The 18,209-nt window shown below is 40.0% G+C and overlaps 1 protein-coding gene across 1 annotated transcript; it reads right to left on the bottom strand.

Moving 5' to 3' along the window:
* Positions 1-5,224: 5,224 nt before the first annotated feature.
* On the bottom strand, positions 5,225-18,209 carry DYNLT2 (dynein light chain Tctex-type 2). The gene is made up of 4 exons (XM_017894939.1): positions 17,907-18,209; positions 9,169-9,375; positions 8,187-8,345; positions 5,225-5,403 (listed from the first exon to the last, which is right to left on the bottom strand). The coding sequence occupies exons 1-4, from the start codon at positions 18,189-18,191 to the stop codon at positions 5,293-5,295; spliced, it is 762 nt and encodes a 253-aa protein (XP_017750428.1). The 5' UTR covers positions 18,192-18,209; the 3' UTR covers positions 5,225-5,292.

The raw sequence follows: 18,209 nt of genomic DNA, 5'->3' as shown, positions 1-18,209 counted from the left end.
TTTTTTTTTTTTTTTTTTTTTTTTCAAAAAACCAGCTCCTGGATTTATTGATTTTTTGGAGGGTTTATTGTGTCTTTATCTCCTTCAATTCTTCTCTGATCTTAGTTATTTCTGGTCTTCTGCTAGCTTTTGGATTAGTTTGCTCTTGCCTCTGTAGCTCTTTTCATTGTGATGTTAGGGTGTTGATTTGAGATCTTTCTAGCTTTCTCATGTGGGCATTTAGTGCTATAAATTTCCCTCTTTAGCTGTGTCCCAGAAATTCAGGTACATTATCTTTGTTCTCATTGGTTTAAAATCACTTCTTGATTTCTGCCTTAATTTCATTATTTACCCAGGAGTCATTCAGGAGCAGGTTGTTCAACTTCCATGAAATTTTGTGGTTCTGAGTGAGTTTCTTAATCCTGAGTTCTAATTTGATTGCACTGTGGTCTGAAAGACTGTTTGTTATGATTTCAGTTCTTTTGCATTTGCTGAGGAGTGCTTTACTTCCAATTATATCGTTGATTTTAGAATACGTGCCATATGGCACTGGAAAGAATGTACATTCTGTTGATTTGGAGTAGAAAGATCTGTAGACGTCTAGTAGGTCCACTTGATCCAGAGCTGAGTTCAAGTCCTGAATATCCTTGTTAATTTTCTGTCTCATTGATCTAATACTGACAGTGGGGTGTGAAGGTCTCCCACTATTACTGTGTGGGAGTCTAAGTCTCTTTGAAGGTCTCTAAGAATTTGTTTTATGAATTTGAATGCTCCTGTATTGGGTGCATATATATTCAGAATAGTTAGCTCTTGTCGTTGAATTGTTCCCTTTACCATTACGTAGTGCCCTTTTTTGATCTTTGTTGTTTTAAAGTCTGTTTTGACAGAGACTAGGATTGCAACCCCTCATTTTTTTGTTTGTTTGTTTTGCTTTTTTGGGGGGTGGTGCAGCTTTCCATTTACTTGGTAAATTTTCCTCCATCCCTTTATTTTGAGCCTGTGTATCTTTGCACGTAAGATGGGTCTCCTGAATGCAGCACACTGACAGGTGTTGACTCCTTATCCAATTTGCCAGTCTGTGTCTTTTAATTGGTGGCATTTAGCCCATTTACATTTAAGGTTAGTATTGTTATGTGTGAATTTGATCCTGTCATCATGATGCTATTTGATTATTCTGCACACTAGTTGATCCAATTCCTTCATAGTGTCATTGGTCTTTATATTTTGGCGTGTTTTTGAGGTGGCTGCTACCAGCTTTTCCTTTCCATATTTAGTGCTTCTGTCAGGAGCTCTTGCAGAGCAGACCTGGTGGTAACAAAATCCCTCGGCATTTGCTTGTCTGGAAAGGATTTTATTTCTCCTTCGCTTATGAAGCTTAGTTTGGCTGGATATGAAATTCTGGTTGAAAATTATCTTCTTTAAGAATGTTGAATATTGACCCCCAATCTCTTCTGGCTTATAGAGTTTCTGCTGAGATGTCCACTGTTAGTCTGATGGGCTACCCTTTGTATGTGACCTGGCCTTTCTCTCTGGCTGCCCTTAACAGGTCTTCCTTCATTTTGACCTTGGAGAATCTAACGATTATGTGTCTTGAGGTTGATCTTCTCATGGAGTATCTTAATGGTGTTGTCTGTATTTCCTGAATTTACATATTGGCCTGTCTTGCTAGGTTGGGGAAGTTCTCCTGGATAATATTCTGAAGTGTGTTTTCCAGCTTGTTTCCATTCTCCCCATCTCCTTCTGGTACTCCAATCAATCATGGTCTCTTTATGAAGTCCCATATTTCTTGAAGGCTTTGCTCATTCCTTTTCATTCTTTTTTCTCTATTCTTGTCTGTATATCTTATTTCAGTAAGGTGGTCTTCAGACTCTGATATCCTTTCTTCCGCTTGGTCGATTCAGCTGTTGATACTTGTGTATGCTTCACGAAGTTCTCATGCTGTGTTTTTCAGCTCTATCAGGTTGTTTATGTTCTTCTCTAAGCTGGTTATTCTAGTTAGCAATTCCTCTAACTTTTTATCAAGGTTCTTAGCTTCTTTCCATTGTGTTAGAACATACTCCTTTAGCTCATTATAATTTTTTATTACACATCTTCTGAAGTCTACTTCTATCAATTCGTCCATCTGATCCTCCGTCCAGGTCTGTGCCCTTGATGGAGAGACACTGTGATCATTTGGAGGAAAAGAGGCACTCTGGCCTTTCAGGTTTTCAGCATTTTTTCATTGATTCTTTCTCATCTTCATGAGTTTGTCTAATTTTGGTCTTTGAGGCTGCTGACCCCTAGATGGGGTTTTTGTGGGGGCCTTTTGTTGTTGTTGTTGTTGATGCTGTTGTTGTCATTTTCTGCTTGTTTGTTTCTCTTTAAATAGTCAGACCCCTCTTCTGTAGGGCTGCTGCAGTTTGCTGGGGTGAACTTCAGTCCCTACTCATCTGATTTGCTCTTATGCCTGGAGATGTCACTCAGGGAAGCTGGAGAGCAGCAAAGATGCGTGCCTGCTCCTTTTTCTGGGACCTCTGACCTTGAGAGGCCCAACCTGATGCCAATAGGATCACTCCTGTATAGGGTACCTGACAACCCCTGTTGGAGGGTCTCACCCAGTTGGGTGGCATGGGGAGCAGGACCCATTTAATGAGGCAATTTGTTCCTTGGTAGAAGGGTGTGTTTCACTGGGGGGAACCCACTTGTCTGGGCTGCCTGGATTACTCAGAACTACCAGGAGGAGAGGCTAAGCCTGCTGGTCCACAGAGACTACAGCCACCCCTCCCACTAGGGGCTCAGGCCCAGGGAGATCCAGATTCTGTCCCTGAGCCTCTGGCTGAAGTTATTGGAGATCCTGCAGGAAAGCCCCGCCTACTGAGGAAGGATGGGTCAGAGTTAGACCTGAAGAGGCACTCTGGCTGCAGACTGCCACAGCTGGTGTGTTGGGCTGTGGGGACAAGTCTTGGGACCAAGCTGTCCAGCCTGCCTGGCTCCAGCAGGGGAAAAGCGCAGCCTGGAACTATAGAAATGGGTGCCACCCTTCCCCTACCCTGGGGGTTAGCATGTTAGGCAGTTGCAAGTCCCAGTGCTGGCTGCTGCCCCTCTCACAAGGAGTTCAAATTGCTTAGACATCAGGCAGCCACAGCCAGTGCTGGCCACCCTTCCCCACGGGAGTTCGGTAAGCTTAAGCAGACTCCAGTTGAGAGGCTGTAAGAATCTGCACGTTCCAGGATTGTGATGCTAAGCCCCAGTGGCATGGGTTTGCAAGTGGAATCTTCCGATCTGTGGGTTGCACAGTTCCGTGGAAAAAGCAGTTTCCCTGGCTGGGTAGCAGCTTACTCACCACCTCCCTTGGCTTGGGGGGAAGGGGTTCCCCTTCCCCATGTGGCTCTCAGGTGGGCTGCAGCACCACACTGCTCTTCCTTCTCTCCATGGGTCATGCCAGCCTTCTAGTCAATTTTGATGAGAGAACCTGGCTACCTTGGTTGCTGGTGAAGGACCCACATGCTTATGTTTTTTTCCCATAGGAGCCTCCCATATGGTGCTGCTTCTAGTTGGCAGTCTTGGCCTCACCCCCAGTTTCGCGTGGCTGGGAGGCCTCAGGAAACTTACAATCACGGTGCAAGGCAAAGGGAAAGCAACGCACCTTCCTCACTAGGCAGCAGGAGGGAGCTGGAGTGATTTTCTTTCTTTTTTTTTTTTTTCTTTTTTTTGGAAACGGAGTCTCGCTCTGTCGCCCAGGCTGGAGTGCAGTGGCGCGTTCTCGGCTCACTGCAAGCTCCGCCTCCCGGGTTCATGCCATTCTCCTGCCTCAGCCTCCCGAGTAGCTGGGACCACAGGCCCCCGCCACAGCCCGGCTAATTTTTTGTATTTTTAGTAGAGATGGGGTTTCACCGTGTTAGCCAGGATGGTCTCGATTTCCTGACCTCATGATCCGCCTGCCTCAGTCTCCCAAAGTGCTGGGATTACAGGCGTGAGCCACCGCGCCCGGACTGAGGTGATTTTCTAAGAGTAATTCTGGCCAAATTTTCATGCACTCCCTCAGCCAAACTCCATTTGGATCTATTCAGGCAGGAATCTTAGTTCAGCTCCTTAACTCTCATAAGTGGAAACTGACACCAACTCATTATAAAACCTAAGTGGAAAAAAAAAAAAAAAACCTCCTCTACCATTTTTATCTTCTTGTTTATAGATAATTCAACTAATAGGTATTTTTACTGGTCAAGTTGACATGGTTGTTTTCAGTTTTGGTTGTAATGACGAAAATCATACTGATTATCACAGGTATTGCTTGCCTCCCACAAGTGCACACCCTGCCTCCCTGCTAGAAAAATCCCAATTTGTACATTGGATCCACAATTTTCTCCTTTTTTTTTTTTTAGGTGATGGAGTCTTGCCATGTTGCTCAGGCTGGTCTCAAATTCCTGGGCTAGAGCAATCCTCCCACCTTGGCCTTCCCATGTGCTGGGATTACAGGAGTGAGCCACTGTGCCTGGCCAATATCCACACTTTTCACATGATCTCGTGCTTGGAAAAGGTAGGCTCCAGCCCCAACTTTAAGGAGGGAATTACAACTGGTCTAGTCATAGGAACATGATTAAATTCTGTCAAGCAAAATGAATGTACGTGGAAGTCTGTGGGGAGAGTGGGAAGTTGGAAAGAACCTGGATCCTTGATCAAATCCCTGGAAAATAAAATTTTCCTCATTTCTTTAAACAATTAATATTGAGTTTTCAGTTCCCACATCTGAAAAAAAGATCCTAGAAGGCTCACAGAGCCTAACAGAACCTAATAGATTAGTATATTGACTACACACTTGTAAGCAGTTTGGCTGGAGAGAGAGGACATTAGGGAATTATGAAATATAATAACATCTTTCTTTCGAACTTGGTAATTCCTTTCAAAACAATGAATACAAAGTATTAAAATATCATTAGAAATTTCCAAAATCTATCTTAACATCTACTGAATTTGATACTTTACACGGTTGCATTTTAATTTCCTGTAGCAAATTATAATTCTCTTAACTCTTACAAAAATGATCTTTTCCCTATATTCTACTATAAGAATTTGTATACACATACATACATACACACACAGACACACATGCATACACCTTTTATACTACTTTGGCATAATATTGTTAGTTAATATAATAGTAAGTATAAATGTAAAAATCTAGCTTCTACTTTGTTGTTAAAATAATACAATTGGAAGGCCTCAAATGAGAATAAGAATATAGCAAATCAGAAATAGTATGAGGTTCACAAATATGTAAATTTCATTTATTTTTGAAAAGCTCAGAAGTAAACAATCCTTAGTACCTGTAATGAGCTATTCATAATAAAGGGCAAACACCAAGACCAGTGCTATGTAGGATTCTGCTTCGTGTTTAGCTGCGACCCAGCTGTCCCATGCAATATCCCAGATCCATCTGCTGGCAATCTGTGAGAGAAATTTTGTAAAGACTAACTTTAGATTGAACATATTAAGAAGTAATTTTCAAATCTACACTCGTTTTTAAAAAATGAATGCATCAGTATCTCAGAAATTATTTTTAAGACATAATTTGTCTGGTTTTCCCTTTCGTAAAAAGCCTGGAGAATGACACTGCCCCAGCCCACCCTTCTTCTTTAACGGAGGCTGGCCTTTCTCTAAAACAGAGAGAGGCTCCCTTAGCTGTGTTTCCAGGGCCAGGAGCAGAAGGCCCCTGGGAATGGGGATGTAGTGGCTCTGCATACAGTATGACTCTGCCATGTAGTCCCTGACAAGGAAGTCTTCCCACCTTTTAAAGATTTTCAGCCAAAAAGTTTGTCAGGGCCTTGCCTTGAAATGAAGAAATGGCATTGACTGTACAAGTAGGCTGATATGGACAATTCTAACTCCTTTTCTCTGTGTACAAATCCATATGTGATCTGATTTCAGCCCACTTATTTGTGGAGGATCTAAAATGGCCCAAATTCCTTTTTTTTTTTTTTTTTGAGACATAGTTTCACTCTTGTTTCCCAGGCTGTAGTGCAATGGCGTGATCTCGGCTCATTGCAACCTCCACCTCCTGAGTTCAAGTGAGTCTCCTGCCTCAGCCTCCAGAGTAGATGTGATTACAGGTGCCTTCCACCACATCCAGCTAATTTTTCTATTTTTAGTAGAGATGGAGTTTTACCATGTTGACCAAGCTGGTCTTGAACTCCTGACCTCAAGTGATCCACCCGCCTTGGCCTCCCAAAGTGCTGGGATTACAGGCATGAGCTACCATGTCCAGCTGAAAAATTCTTTATGACTTCTCCTATTAGGAAGTTGACTTTATGTCCCCACCCTGTGAGTAAGACTTGGCCTTGTGACTTGCTATGAGTTGTAAAACATGACACTGTGAAACTTCCAAGCAAGGCCTTCAGAGGTCTTGTAGCTGCTGCTCTCATGCTCGTAAAACACTATGCTGAGACCCCCATGTTATGAAAGCCCACTCAACCTATTGGAGGATGCTGGCTCACATTCAGGAGAACCCAGGGGCCCAAGCCACAGCCAGCCCAACAGTCAGACAAGTGACAGAAGCCGTCTTGGACCTGCAGGCCCAGGTAAGTCATTACATGGCTATAAGTGCATCAGTGAGACCAGCAGAAAAGCCAAGTAGCTGGCTCACAGAAAGTAAGCAAATACATGGCTGTTGTTATAAGATACCAAGTTCTGGGGTGGTTTGTTGTGCAATAATATAAGCTGAAACATTCCCCCACTGCACATCATGCCACTCTCTACTACCTACTTGTTACATATCAAGCACACGAAGTCATCCCTGCCTCAGGATCTTTGCACTTGAAGTTTTTTCTGCTTGGAACATCCTCCCTCCTCTTTGGTACAGCTGGTTCCTTCTTATCTGGACATCAGAGGGTTCTCCCTTCTCTAAACAATCCCAAGTAGCCACTCTGCTACTCTATCATATCCCTACCTTAATGTTCTCTTTGTAGCACTTACCATCTAGAACATCCCTATTTCTTAAGTCTGTATGTCATATGTGGTGCAGCTTCTCTTCTCCATGGGAGCCAGGACGGTTCTTTCTTGCTGATTGTTCTCTCCCCAGTACCCTTCTGCCAGTCCAGGTCCCCCTCCTCATGCTTCATCATGCAGTCCACTCCTAAATGGAACCTCTACAGATTCTTCCAAATGCAATTTTTTCTCTTTTCTCTCCAACTCCCACATATTCCTCATCAACTCCTTAGATAATTACACAGCCTAGTGATATTATCTCTTTATTAATAAATAATTTAATAATTACCTTGCTGTTTATTGAGGGCTCTGTGCTGGTGATTATGTTAAGGATTTTAATATAGATAATTTCATTTAATCTTCACAACAGCTCTAGGAAGCCAGTTTTATCATCACCATTTTATAGATGAAGAAACTGTGCCAAGGCCACAGCCAGCAAGTGTTGCAGAGGCGATCTGACTCCAAAACCCAGACTGTTTACGTTATTCCTATCATTTTATTTCCTTAAATTCTAAATTGTGCTGCATTATCTCCTTAACTAGAGTAAAATCTCCTTGAGAATCATGGTCCATGTTTTATCATTCCTTGTATTTTCCTTAGTACCTAACACCTACTAGTGCCCAAAATAAATTTACTGGTTAATTAATTAAATTACATTAAACTGTCAAAATTGATATGCTTAAGGAAGAGAATAGCAATGCAATTTAATAAATTATCAGTACCAAATTGCTACTCCTAGGTTTGTACTTTTCTTTCTTTCTTTCTTTCTTTCCTTTTTTTTTTTTGAGATGGAGTCTTGCTCTGTTGCCCAGGCTGGAGTGCAATAGAGCGATCTCGGGCCACTACAACCTCCGCCTCCCAGTTTCAAGAGAGTCTCCTGCCTTATCTTCCCGAGTAGCTGGGAATACAGGGGCCCACCACCATGCCCAGCTAATTTTGTATTTTTAGTAGAGATGGGGTTTCACCATGTTGGCCAGGCTGGTCTGAAACTCCTGACCTCAGGTGATCCACCCGCCTCAGCCTCCCAAAGTGCTGGGATTACAGGCATGAGCCAACACACCCGGCTGGTTTGTACTTCTCAAATAATTGACAGTGAAATAAATATATTTAACAACATGATACTTTCTTTTGAAAGGTACCTCAGAATCTATGGAGTGCCCTTGAGTCATCACAATAAAAATCAAATCACTAGAGAAGAGATGCCTTATAGTTCTAATTGCTAGATCCTGTATCAATGGGGTACTTACATTTATTGCTTGGCCAGTCTTTTGAATAAATAATACTTTTATAATGAACTTATAACGGTGATACCCAAATTCTTTGACTGCTAACAGTATGCGGTCTGCCAATTCAAGTGACAAGTGAGAGAATACTTTATCATCATATTTGACATCTTTAAGACTTTCCTTTAAGAAAATTTAAGAAAAATACTTTTATTTTCAAACCAAATATTTTCTATATAAAAATTCAAGTAGAAAACGTATCTAAATAATATATATAACTGTTTAAAAATAAATATATTCCTAACTAAATAATATTAAATACATTTTATGCTTACCTATTTCTGTAACAATTTTGAGGAATATTTATTGGGGTTTTCAAATTATATTCAATTACTTTTCATTATCGACACAAGCTGTAAGTTGTAATTTACTAGACTACTCTGCAAACAGTTAATAGAGAGACACAGGAGATTTTCCAAAGATGACTTCTAGAAATTCTTAGGTAAAGGAAAGACACCTTTTAAAATTTACACATGTATTAAAATTCAGATTTTGGTTTTCTTATAGTGAAGATTACTTGGACTCAGAACCTGTACCACGTCACTGCCCTGCTCAGTGGGCTCACATTAAAACTACTTCTTTCCAACCCTCCCCTGTAGCCTCTCACTCCACTGATTTTTCTCTGGCCTCCAGGAAAGTGAAATCAAAGATTTCTAACCATGTTTATTAATAAATTAATGTGTAGCTTGAAGGAAATGGACATGGCTTGTGGGCTATAAAGCATTACTCTTTTTTACAAACCAGGAGCAGAACTGGACACCTAGCAGACAGACTACACATCTCTGATTAACTGACTTGTTGTGCCTGCACCAATGACACAATGCCTTCTGGTTGTAGTGACAACTGCATGAGCCAATTCCTGGAATAAATTTCTTTCTATACATACTCTCTGTTTCTCTGTAGAACCCTCATACAATACTGCTATCATATATATTTATCAACCTACTGTTAGTATCTGCTGGATTTTAGTTTCTACTGAATGAGCTTGGAATTTCTTCAGTGGCTCCATTCTATATGAATTAGCAAACTTTAATTTTGCCAGGGCACTCTTCCATTCTTTACCTATATCAGCAATTGAGTCATCAAAAGGAGGCTCTACATACTGAACATCGTGAATTGACTCTCTCAGTCTTTCTCTTAAAATCTGTGCATACTGGAGGAGAAAGAGAGAGGGGAAGAGAGAAAGGGAGAAAGATTACTTTTTAAATTGTAAAATGATTTTTCAGATTAAAGAACCCTGTACAATGGGACAGGGCTCACACAAAGCTTGGAAATTTGTTAAACAGATTTCTACAATAATGTGGTTGCTAAATCCTAGATTTGCTCCTGGCTATCAATTTGGCAAAAAAAAAAAAAAAAAAAAAAAAAAAAAAAAAAAAAAAAAAAAAATAGGAATACTATTTATCCTTTTATCTATACTCACAAACATATACACACAAATTGCATGCATATATTTAGAATATCCATGGATGATCCACAGGAACTAGAAACAAGAGTGGCCTCCAGGGAGAGCAACTGAGTGGCTATGGGATGGAGATACAGGGAAAACCTTTCTTCCTCCCTACCCTGAGATTATGAAAATATTATCCTTCGTTGTCTTAAAATTTTATTTTACTTCATTTACTCATTTTTAAATAATATAATTATTTAGGTAGCACATTCATAAGTCTTAAGCTAAAAAAACACCAAAAGAGCATTGATTCGATATTTATCAGTTCATGCTTTTGACATGAAACATCCATTCTGTGACATCCAATATGCATTAATGAAATATTTGCTTAGTGTCCAATATGTCCCAGATAAATGCTCTAGCCTCTTAAGTTAAAGCAGTGAGCTTCATTTTATTAATAGCCAGGAATTTCTTTTTCTTGCCTAATTGCTTGGCTAGAACTTCCAATTCTATGTTGAAAAGAAGTGGCAAAAGTGGACATCCTTGCTTTGTTACTAATATTACAGGAAAAGCTTTCAGTCTTTCCCCATCGAGTATGATGTTTGCTGTACACTTTGTTGTTGTTGAGACAGAGTCTTGCTCTGTCGCCCAGGCTGGAGTACAGTGGCACGATCTTGACTCACTGCAACCTCTGCCTCCCAGGTTCAAGCGATTCTTCTGCCTCAGCCTCCTGAGTAGCTGGGACTACAAGCACATGCCACCATGCCTAACTAATTTTTTTTTTTTTGTATTTTTAGTAGAGACGGGGTTTCACTGTGTTAGCCAGGATGGTCTTGATCTCCTGACCTCATGATCTGCCCGCCTCGGCCTCCCAAAATGCTAGTATTACAGGTGTGAGCCACCACACCTGGCATTGCTGTGCAGTTTTCATATGGAGCTTTTATTAGATTGAAGTAGTTTCCTCCTATTTCTAGTTTTTGGGGTGTTTTTATAATAAAAGTGTTGACTTTGACATATGCTTTTTCTTCATCAATTGAAATTTATCATGTGGTTTATTTCATTTAGTTAATGTGGTGTATTACCTTGATCAATTTTCATATGTTGGACCATCCTTGCATTCCAGGAACAAATTTCACTTGGTCGTGGTGTCAAATCCTTTAAATAAAATGCTGAATTCAGTTTGCTAGTATTTTGTTGAGAATTTTTGCATCAGTGTTAATATATGATATAGATCTGTAGTTTGCTTTTCTTGTAGTGTCTTTGTCTGCCTTTGGTATTAGGGTAATGCTGACTTCATAGAATGAGTTAGACAGTATTCTCTCTGCTTTTATCTTCTCAAAGAGATTGTAATAATTGATATAACTTTTTCCTTAAATGCTTGGTAGAATTCACCAACGAAATCACCTGAACCTGGTGATTTCTGCTTTGGAAGGTTGTTATTGATTCAATTTTTAAAAACAGATATATGCTTATTCTGATTATCTATTTCTTTTTGTATGAGTTTTGGGAAATTGCATCTTTCAAGGAATTGGTCCATTTCATCTAGGTTATCAAATTTCTGGGCACAGAATTGTTCATAATATTCTGTTATTATATTTATGGTGTTCATGAAATTTCTAGCAATATCCTGACTTGCAATTCTGCTATTAGTAATTTGTGTCCTGTCTTTCTTAGTTAGCCTGGATAGAGGCTTACAGATTTTATTGATCTTTTCAAAGAAAAAGCTTTTGGTTTTGTTGGTACCTGATATTTTTTTTTTTTTTTTTTTTTTTGAGGCGGAGTCTCGCTCTGTCGCCCAGGCTGGAGTGCAGTGGCTGGATCTCAGCTCACTGCAAGCTCCGCCTCCCGGATTTACACCATTCTCCTGCCTCAGCCTCCCGAGTAGCTGGGACTATAGGCGCCCGCCACCTCGCCGGGCTAGTTTTGTATTTTAGTAGAGACGAGGTTTCACCGTGTTAGCCAAGATGGTCTCGATCTCCTGACCTCGTGATCCGCCCGTCTCGGACTCCCAAAGTGCTGGGATTACAGGCTTGAGCCACCGCGCCCGGCCAGTACCTGATTTCAATTTCATAAATTTCTGCTATTATTTTTATTTTTTCTTTTCTTCTTGGATTTAATTTGTTCTTCTTTTTCTAGTTTCTTTAAGGCTTATTTTAGCTCTTTCTTCTTTTCTAATATATGTACACATTCAATACTATACATTTCCTTCCAAGCCCTGTTTTTGCTGCATTCTACAAATTTTGATATGTTTTCATTTTTATTTAGCTCAAAGTATTTTTTAAATTTCTTTTGAGGTTTCTTCTTTTGTTATAGTGTTTTTTGATGTCTAGCATTTCTTTCTAGTTCTTTCTTAGGATTTCCATTTCTATGCTTACATTGCTCATCTGTTCTTGCATGCTCTTTTGTCAACTACAGCCCTTTAACACATTAATCATAGTTACTTAAATTCTGATAATTCCAAAATCCGTGCCATGTCTGGTTCTGCTGCTCACTCTGTGTGTTTGTTGTTGTTTTTAGTACGCCTAATTTTTTTCTTGAAAGACAGACATGATTCGCCAGGTAAAGAAACTGATGTAAGCAAAAGAAACTACCAACACAGTGAATGGGCAACCTACAGAATAGGAGAAAATTTTTGAAATCTACTCATCTGACAAAGGGCTAATATCCAGAACCTACAAAGAACTCAAACAAATTTACAAGAAAAAAACAACCCCATCAAAAGTGGGCAAAGGATATGAACAGACACTTCTCAAAAGAAGACATTTAGTGCAGCCAACAGACACATGAAAATATGCTCATCATCACTTGCCATCAGAGAAACGCAAATCAAAACCACAATGAGATACCATCTCACACCAGTTAGAATAGCCGATCATTAAAAAGTCAGGAAACACAGTAGCTGGAGAGGATGTGGAGAAATGGAACACTTTTACACTGTGGGTGAGACAGATAAACTAGTTCACCATTGTGGAAGACAGAATGGGCAATGTCTCAAGAGATCTAGAACTAGAAATACCATTTGACCCAGCCATCCCTTACTGGGTATATACCCAAAGGGATTATAAATCATGCTGTATAAGACCATGCAATGTATGTTTATTAGGCACTATTCACAATAGCAAAGACTTGGAACCAACCAAACGTCCATCAATGACAGACTGATAAGAAAATGTGGCACAATCACACCATGGAATACTGTGCAGTCATAAAAAAGGATGAGTTCATGTCCTTTGTAGGGACATGGTTGCAGCTGGAAACCATCATTGTCAGCAAACTATCGCAGAACAGAAAACCGAACACCGCATGTTCTCACTCATACGTTGGAATTGAACAATGAGAACACCTGGACACAGCAAGGGGAACATCACATACCGGGGCTCTTTGTGGGGTGGGGGGAGGGGGAGGGATAGCATTAGGAGATATACCTAATGTAAATGACGAGTTAATGGGTACAGCACACCAACATGGCACATGTATACATATGTAACAAACCTGCACATTGTGCACATGTACTCTAGAACTTAAAAGTATAATAAAACATTTTTTTAAAAAAGAAACTGCCGTTAACGAGGCCTCTAGTAATGTGCTCGTAATGTATTTGCGGAGAGGAAGCATTCCATAGTTGTATCACTAGGTATTTTAGTGAACCTGTGCTTCTGGATTGTGAACTTCACAAATGTTTCTGAGTTTTCTGTTTTTTCCCCTACTTGCTTAAGTCACACAGGATGGCTAAGGAGGTGCTGGAGTGAGGTCACAGAGCAAACTGCTGCTTGTCACTCTACTTTTGGGGGCAGCAGTTTGTCCTGTGACCTCACTTCTCTTATGGATCTAAGAAGAGTTAATTTTTTCAGTTTGTTCAGCTTTTTACTTGTTAGGACATAGTAGGGACTTTAAGCCCCTCACACGTAGAACAAGAAGCTGGAAGTCTTACCTTTGTTTTTTGAATGATATTTTAGCTGAGTATAGAATTCTAGGTTGATAGTTATTTTGAGTCCTTAAAGATGATGCTTGAATGTCTTCTGTCTTGCATTGTTTCTGAGAAGTACGCTGTCATTTTGTCTGTTTCTATGTATGTAACATTCCTTTGTTGTAGTTGCCTTTAAATTTTAAATCACTGGTTTCAAGCAATTTTATTATTGCATGTCTTGGCATAATTTTTTTTCACGTGTCTTGTGCTTGGAGTTCACTGAGCCTCAGATTTGTGGGTTTACAGTTTTCAACAAATTTAGAAATTTCTCATTCCTTATTTCTTCAAATACTTTTTGTCTGTCCTCTCTCACCTCATTTGGGGACTCAAATTACAAGAACATTAAGTTCTGTCAAAGCTCATTGACATCTTGTAATATTTTTTCAGCATCCTTCCCCAATTTCTATGTCTCTAAATGTCCTTTCTTCTGCACTGAATCTGTGTTAATGCATATATATGCACACATTCAATACTCAATACATACAATATATTGAGCCTACATATAGCCCGAAAATAAAATGAGCTTGGGCATGAGATATTACTTTTATTTCTAAATTTAGTGTATTTTCATTCCTGACATAGTATTTTTCATCTACAGAAGTCTGAGTTGAATTTAACATGCTCAGTCTTTCTCTATACTCTTAAATATATGGAATGTAATTATAATAACTTCATATGGTTTACTTTGATGAAAACTAATAACTCTCTTTAACTACTTTAGTGTCTGTTTATATTAATTCTATTTTGTGTAATTTCTGGGCTGATTTTACTGTGTCTTCAATTTTGAACTTTATTTTCTTGCTTCTGTGTAGGTCTATTAGTATTTAGAGACCAGACAGTGTGAACTTTACCTTCTTACAGGCTGGATATTTTTGTATTCCTAAGACTCTTGAGCTTTCTTCTAGAACAAAGACATTTGGAAACAGTTTAATCCTCTTGAGCCTTGCTTCTCAACCTTGATAAGCCAGATCAAAGAACTCATTCTCTATTTTTCCCACTACTAAGGCAATGCACTTCTTAGCACGCTAACCAAAGCCCTGTATTTTTCATGGTTTTCCACTTTTTCTGGTGGGAACATGCCCAAGGATAGTTTTATTCCTTTTGGGTGATTCCTTCTCCACCTCCACTCTCCACCTTTGGTGAGAACTTTCCTCACCAGATGCACTGCTGCACTAAGCTGAATACTCTGAGAAACGCTCTGTAGGTCTTTGGGGCAGCCCTGTCCTAATACTCTGCTCTTCAGTCTCATGCTATCTTGGCTTCCCAGGCTCCCAACTCCTTTTGAACTAAAGGAGGCCTTTCCTTGTGTTGTGGCCTGGAAAATCTCACCAGGCAATTAAGGTGGGGGCAATGTTGGGGCTTACCTTACCTATTTCTCATCTCTTGGAGATCACTCTTGTCCTGTTTGACACCCAAATCAATGGAAACAACTGCTCCATACATTTTTGTGTTACTTTAAGTAGTTTCTGTTAAGAATTACTCCATATTGGCCAAGAGTAAAAGTCCCTCACCAGAAATAAATCCCCTGTTGTAATCATCTGTCAGGCTTCTGTGTCTTCATTGCAGAAGCAGCATTATTAACTCCCTAAACCTCTTAAAAATAAAATTATTCTGTTTTTGTTTATTAAGAGAATGGTAGTGATTCTCTTAGGGTAGCGATTGGGACCTTCCTTTCCTCCACAGTATACTCAAGGGATGCAACTACGTAGTATCATTAACAGCGGCTTTCAACTGCAATGATTCTTAAGGAAATGGGGCATTCATGTGTGAACTGAAAATAGCCATTAATGCTTCTAATAAGCTGAAAATTTACATCTGTACAATTTCTCCTTTGTGTATAATATTGGCTGTCTGACTTGCTATACTTATTAAGAGTATTTTATTCCTTTTATTAAGAATCTTTACAATCTTTTTAAAATTGGGAATAGGCTTTAAATATGATCAACTTTCTGGCATCTAATAATACCTGAGTTTCTACTGATGTAGCATTTCCTTATATTGAGCCTACATATAGCCCGAAAATAAAATGAGCTTGGGCATGAGATATTACTTTTATTTCTAAATGCCACATGCTAGTGTTTAAGATTTTTTTTTTTTTTTTTTTTTTCCTGAGACGGAGTCTCAGTCTGTCGCCCAGGCTGGAGTGCAGTGGCATGATCTCGGCTCACTGCAACTTCCTCCTTCTGGGTTCAGGAAATTCTTGTGCCTCAGCCTCCCTGAGTAGCTGGGATTACAGGCGCCCACCACCACACTGGCTAATTTTTGTATTTTTAGCAGAGATGGGGTTTTGGTCTCCTGGCCAGGCTGGTTTCGAACTCCTGACCTCAGGTGATCCACCTGCCTTGGCCTCCCAAAGTGGTGGGATTACAGGCATGGGCCGCTGTGCCTGGTTGTATTTAAGATTTTCAAATGCATGTGCACAAGTGAGAACAGTTAAGCTTTCCATTTTTAGTAATCTACTTCGCATTTTGTTAACCTTTGATCTCAACAACAGGAACTCATTCTTGTTAAGCCAAAGTATAATTTATTGGAAAGATACAGTTTACATAACAGCAAAGAAGGCTGATGAACCAGATTCATAAAGACACATGGAGCACTTTAGCTTCTCATCTTCAATGTGAATAAACCTCAATCATTTTATTTGCATTATTTCAAAGAATTCATCTAATTAGCTTAGTTTGGGTCTCATTCTCATTAAAAAGTTAAGGAAAGTAGCTGACAATCTCACCAAAGCTCTGTGCAACTGCAGATGAGTTAATTCTCTAAAAGTTAACTGAGATGCTACCACTAGAAAAAAGGAAATGGAGGCAAGACAGATAAAATCAAGAGATGGTCATATTGATTAAACAGTATGTCTTAAATTTTCCTATGCTCCAAAATAGGGAAATTAACAGCTACCTTAAATTAGAAATGACTAACTGCACAGTTTCCTCACGTACATGTAGTGAGCATGTAGAGTCCTCAATTTCTTCCCAATTATTGTTCTATTCAAATTTCTCACCTCTAAAAGACTCAACTTTAAAGATAGCTATAAATTGATGACATCCATATCAAATAAGCAATTATTACTTTGGTCCATGTCCCCTCACTCCCAGATTTTAACCTATATACCAGGTGCACCTATGTGTCTCTTCATTGAGTTCAGGCTCACTGAATTTTAAAGACCACTTCGGACCTCAAATAGGCAGTAAGTTTATAAAAGCCACCCTTGTCTGCCTCAATATATAGACATTTTTCTTTACTGTTCGTGACTTATCTGTTATTCAGACTCATTGCCAAGCGAACAGCATAGTGTTTGGGAGTGTGAAGTTTTAAGTCCAATCGATTTAGGTTTCTAGCCTTCCTCTGCTCTTTTTCTTAGCTGTGTAAACTTGGCCTGTTTACTCTTCCTCCTTTAGTTCGTTCTCTTCTCTGTAAAATGTAGACACCAAGGAAACATTATTAGAACCTGAAATTTCACCATTACTTATTTTGAGAATTCTCTTTTTGAGAGTAATCTTAAAATGTTTCAGGGTCTTCAAAAAATTGTTTTGCCTGTCATCTCTGACTTCATCCTATTATAGGTCCATGAAGTAAGTATGAAGAGAAACCAGTACAGGCGAAGTGGACCGAGTACCAGCATACAGGTCCTGGTCCCAGCTCTATCATTACAGCTTTGTATCCTTGGGAAAACTAGTATCAATAAAAGACGGAGTCCTAATACATTAACGGTTTTCAAAGCCTAATCATATAGAAAGACCTGTGTTATACCACCAATACAACTGAATAATGACCCTTTCCATCAATATCAGACAATAAGTTTTGGACAGAATATTTTCAACTTAAGTTTTTCTCTCCTGTACGTTCTTCAAAGATCCAGACTGCTGATGTTTTAAAAACCCAAAACACGGCACTATTCTTCCTGGTTTATCAAAAATTTTTTAATACAGCATACACTCATTTTTCGCTGCAAAACTGCTTATAATGGCACTAAATACACTAACATACTGTGTTTTAGTAGGAAGCAATAATTAATACTCAGAATATTCTCAGAAAATCCGCAAGCTGAGTAAATCTGAAAAGAAGATCTTGTAACCACCCTTCCAATCGACTTATGTAGGGTTCTACGGCCCTAATTAAGAAACAAGAAAACTTTAGTACTCAAGTCCAAAGGGGACTGCCCAACTCAGTCTCAGGCTTCAATTTCGCATCTGGGGAAAAAACACTAAAGGGAAATGCTGCCTTCTTGGCTCTGGGGGTGGTGACGGGAGCGGGGCCCACTGAGGAGCAATTTTAATTAAAGGGTCGGACAAAGCCGTCTCGGGCCCCTAGCAGTCTCCGCACTCACTGCCTCCTTCTCGAACATGCTAGGCCTCCTCTCTTTCCTAGGCGTCACCGGCGCCTGCTGAGAGGTCTGGTTCGGGGTCTGGATAGGGCTCGACTTCACGCCTCGGCCTCGCTTCTCCATCTCGCTCTGTTCCCCAAGACTCCCACCGCCTCTCCTCCGCCAACCGTCAAACGCCTCAGCCGCTCCCGCGAGGGCGGAAGTCTCCCACCTGCGTCTGGTATGGTCGGAAGTGCCCGCTAGGGCTCCGAAGCTCGTGGAGGCGGGGCGCGCAGGTGCCTGCGTCATTCATGCGCGCCGCAGCAG

The sequence above is a fragment of the Rhinopithecus bieti genome, unplaced genomic scaffold (genome assembly GCF_001698545.2).
Source record: "Rhinopithecus bieti isolate Rb0 unplaced genomic scaffold, ASM169854v2 scaffold_1017, whole genome shotgun sequence".
Lineage (NCBI taxonomy): Eukaryota > Metazoa > Chordata > Mammalia > Primates > Cercopithecidae > Rhinopithecus > Rhinopithecus bieti.
This window is presented reverse-complemented; position numbering and strand designations above follow the sequence as displayed.

What these genes read in the sequence shown, in the direction of transcription:
- DYNLT2 (XM_017894939.1), bottom strand. Translation starts at nt 18,191, where the DNA reads ATGACGCAGGCACCTGCGCGCCCCGCCTCCACGAGCTTCGGAGCCCTA. An exon ending in AAATCCAGCAGATACTAACA is followed by an intron (nt 8,346 to 9,168) that starts GTAGGTTGATAA and finishes ATTTTCTTAAAG; the next exon opens with GAAAGTCTTAAAGATGTCAA. An exon ending in AGACTGGCCAAGCAATAAAT is followed by an intron (nt 5,404 to 8,186) that starts GTAAGTACCCCA and finishes TTTCTCTCACAG; the next exon opens with ATTGCCAGCAGATGGATCTG.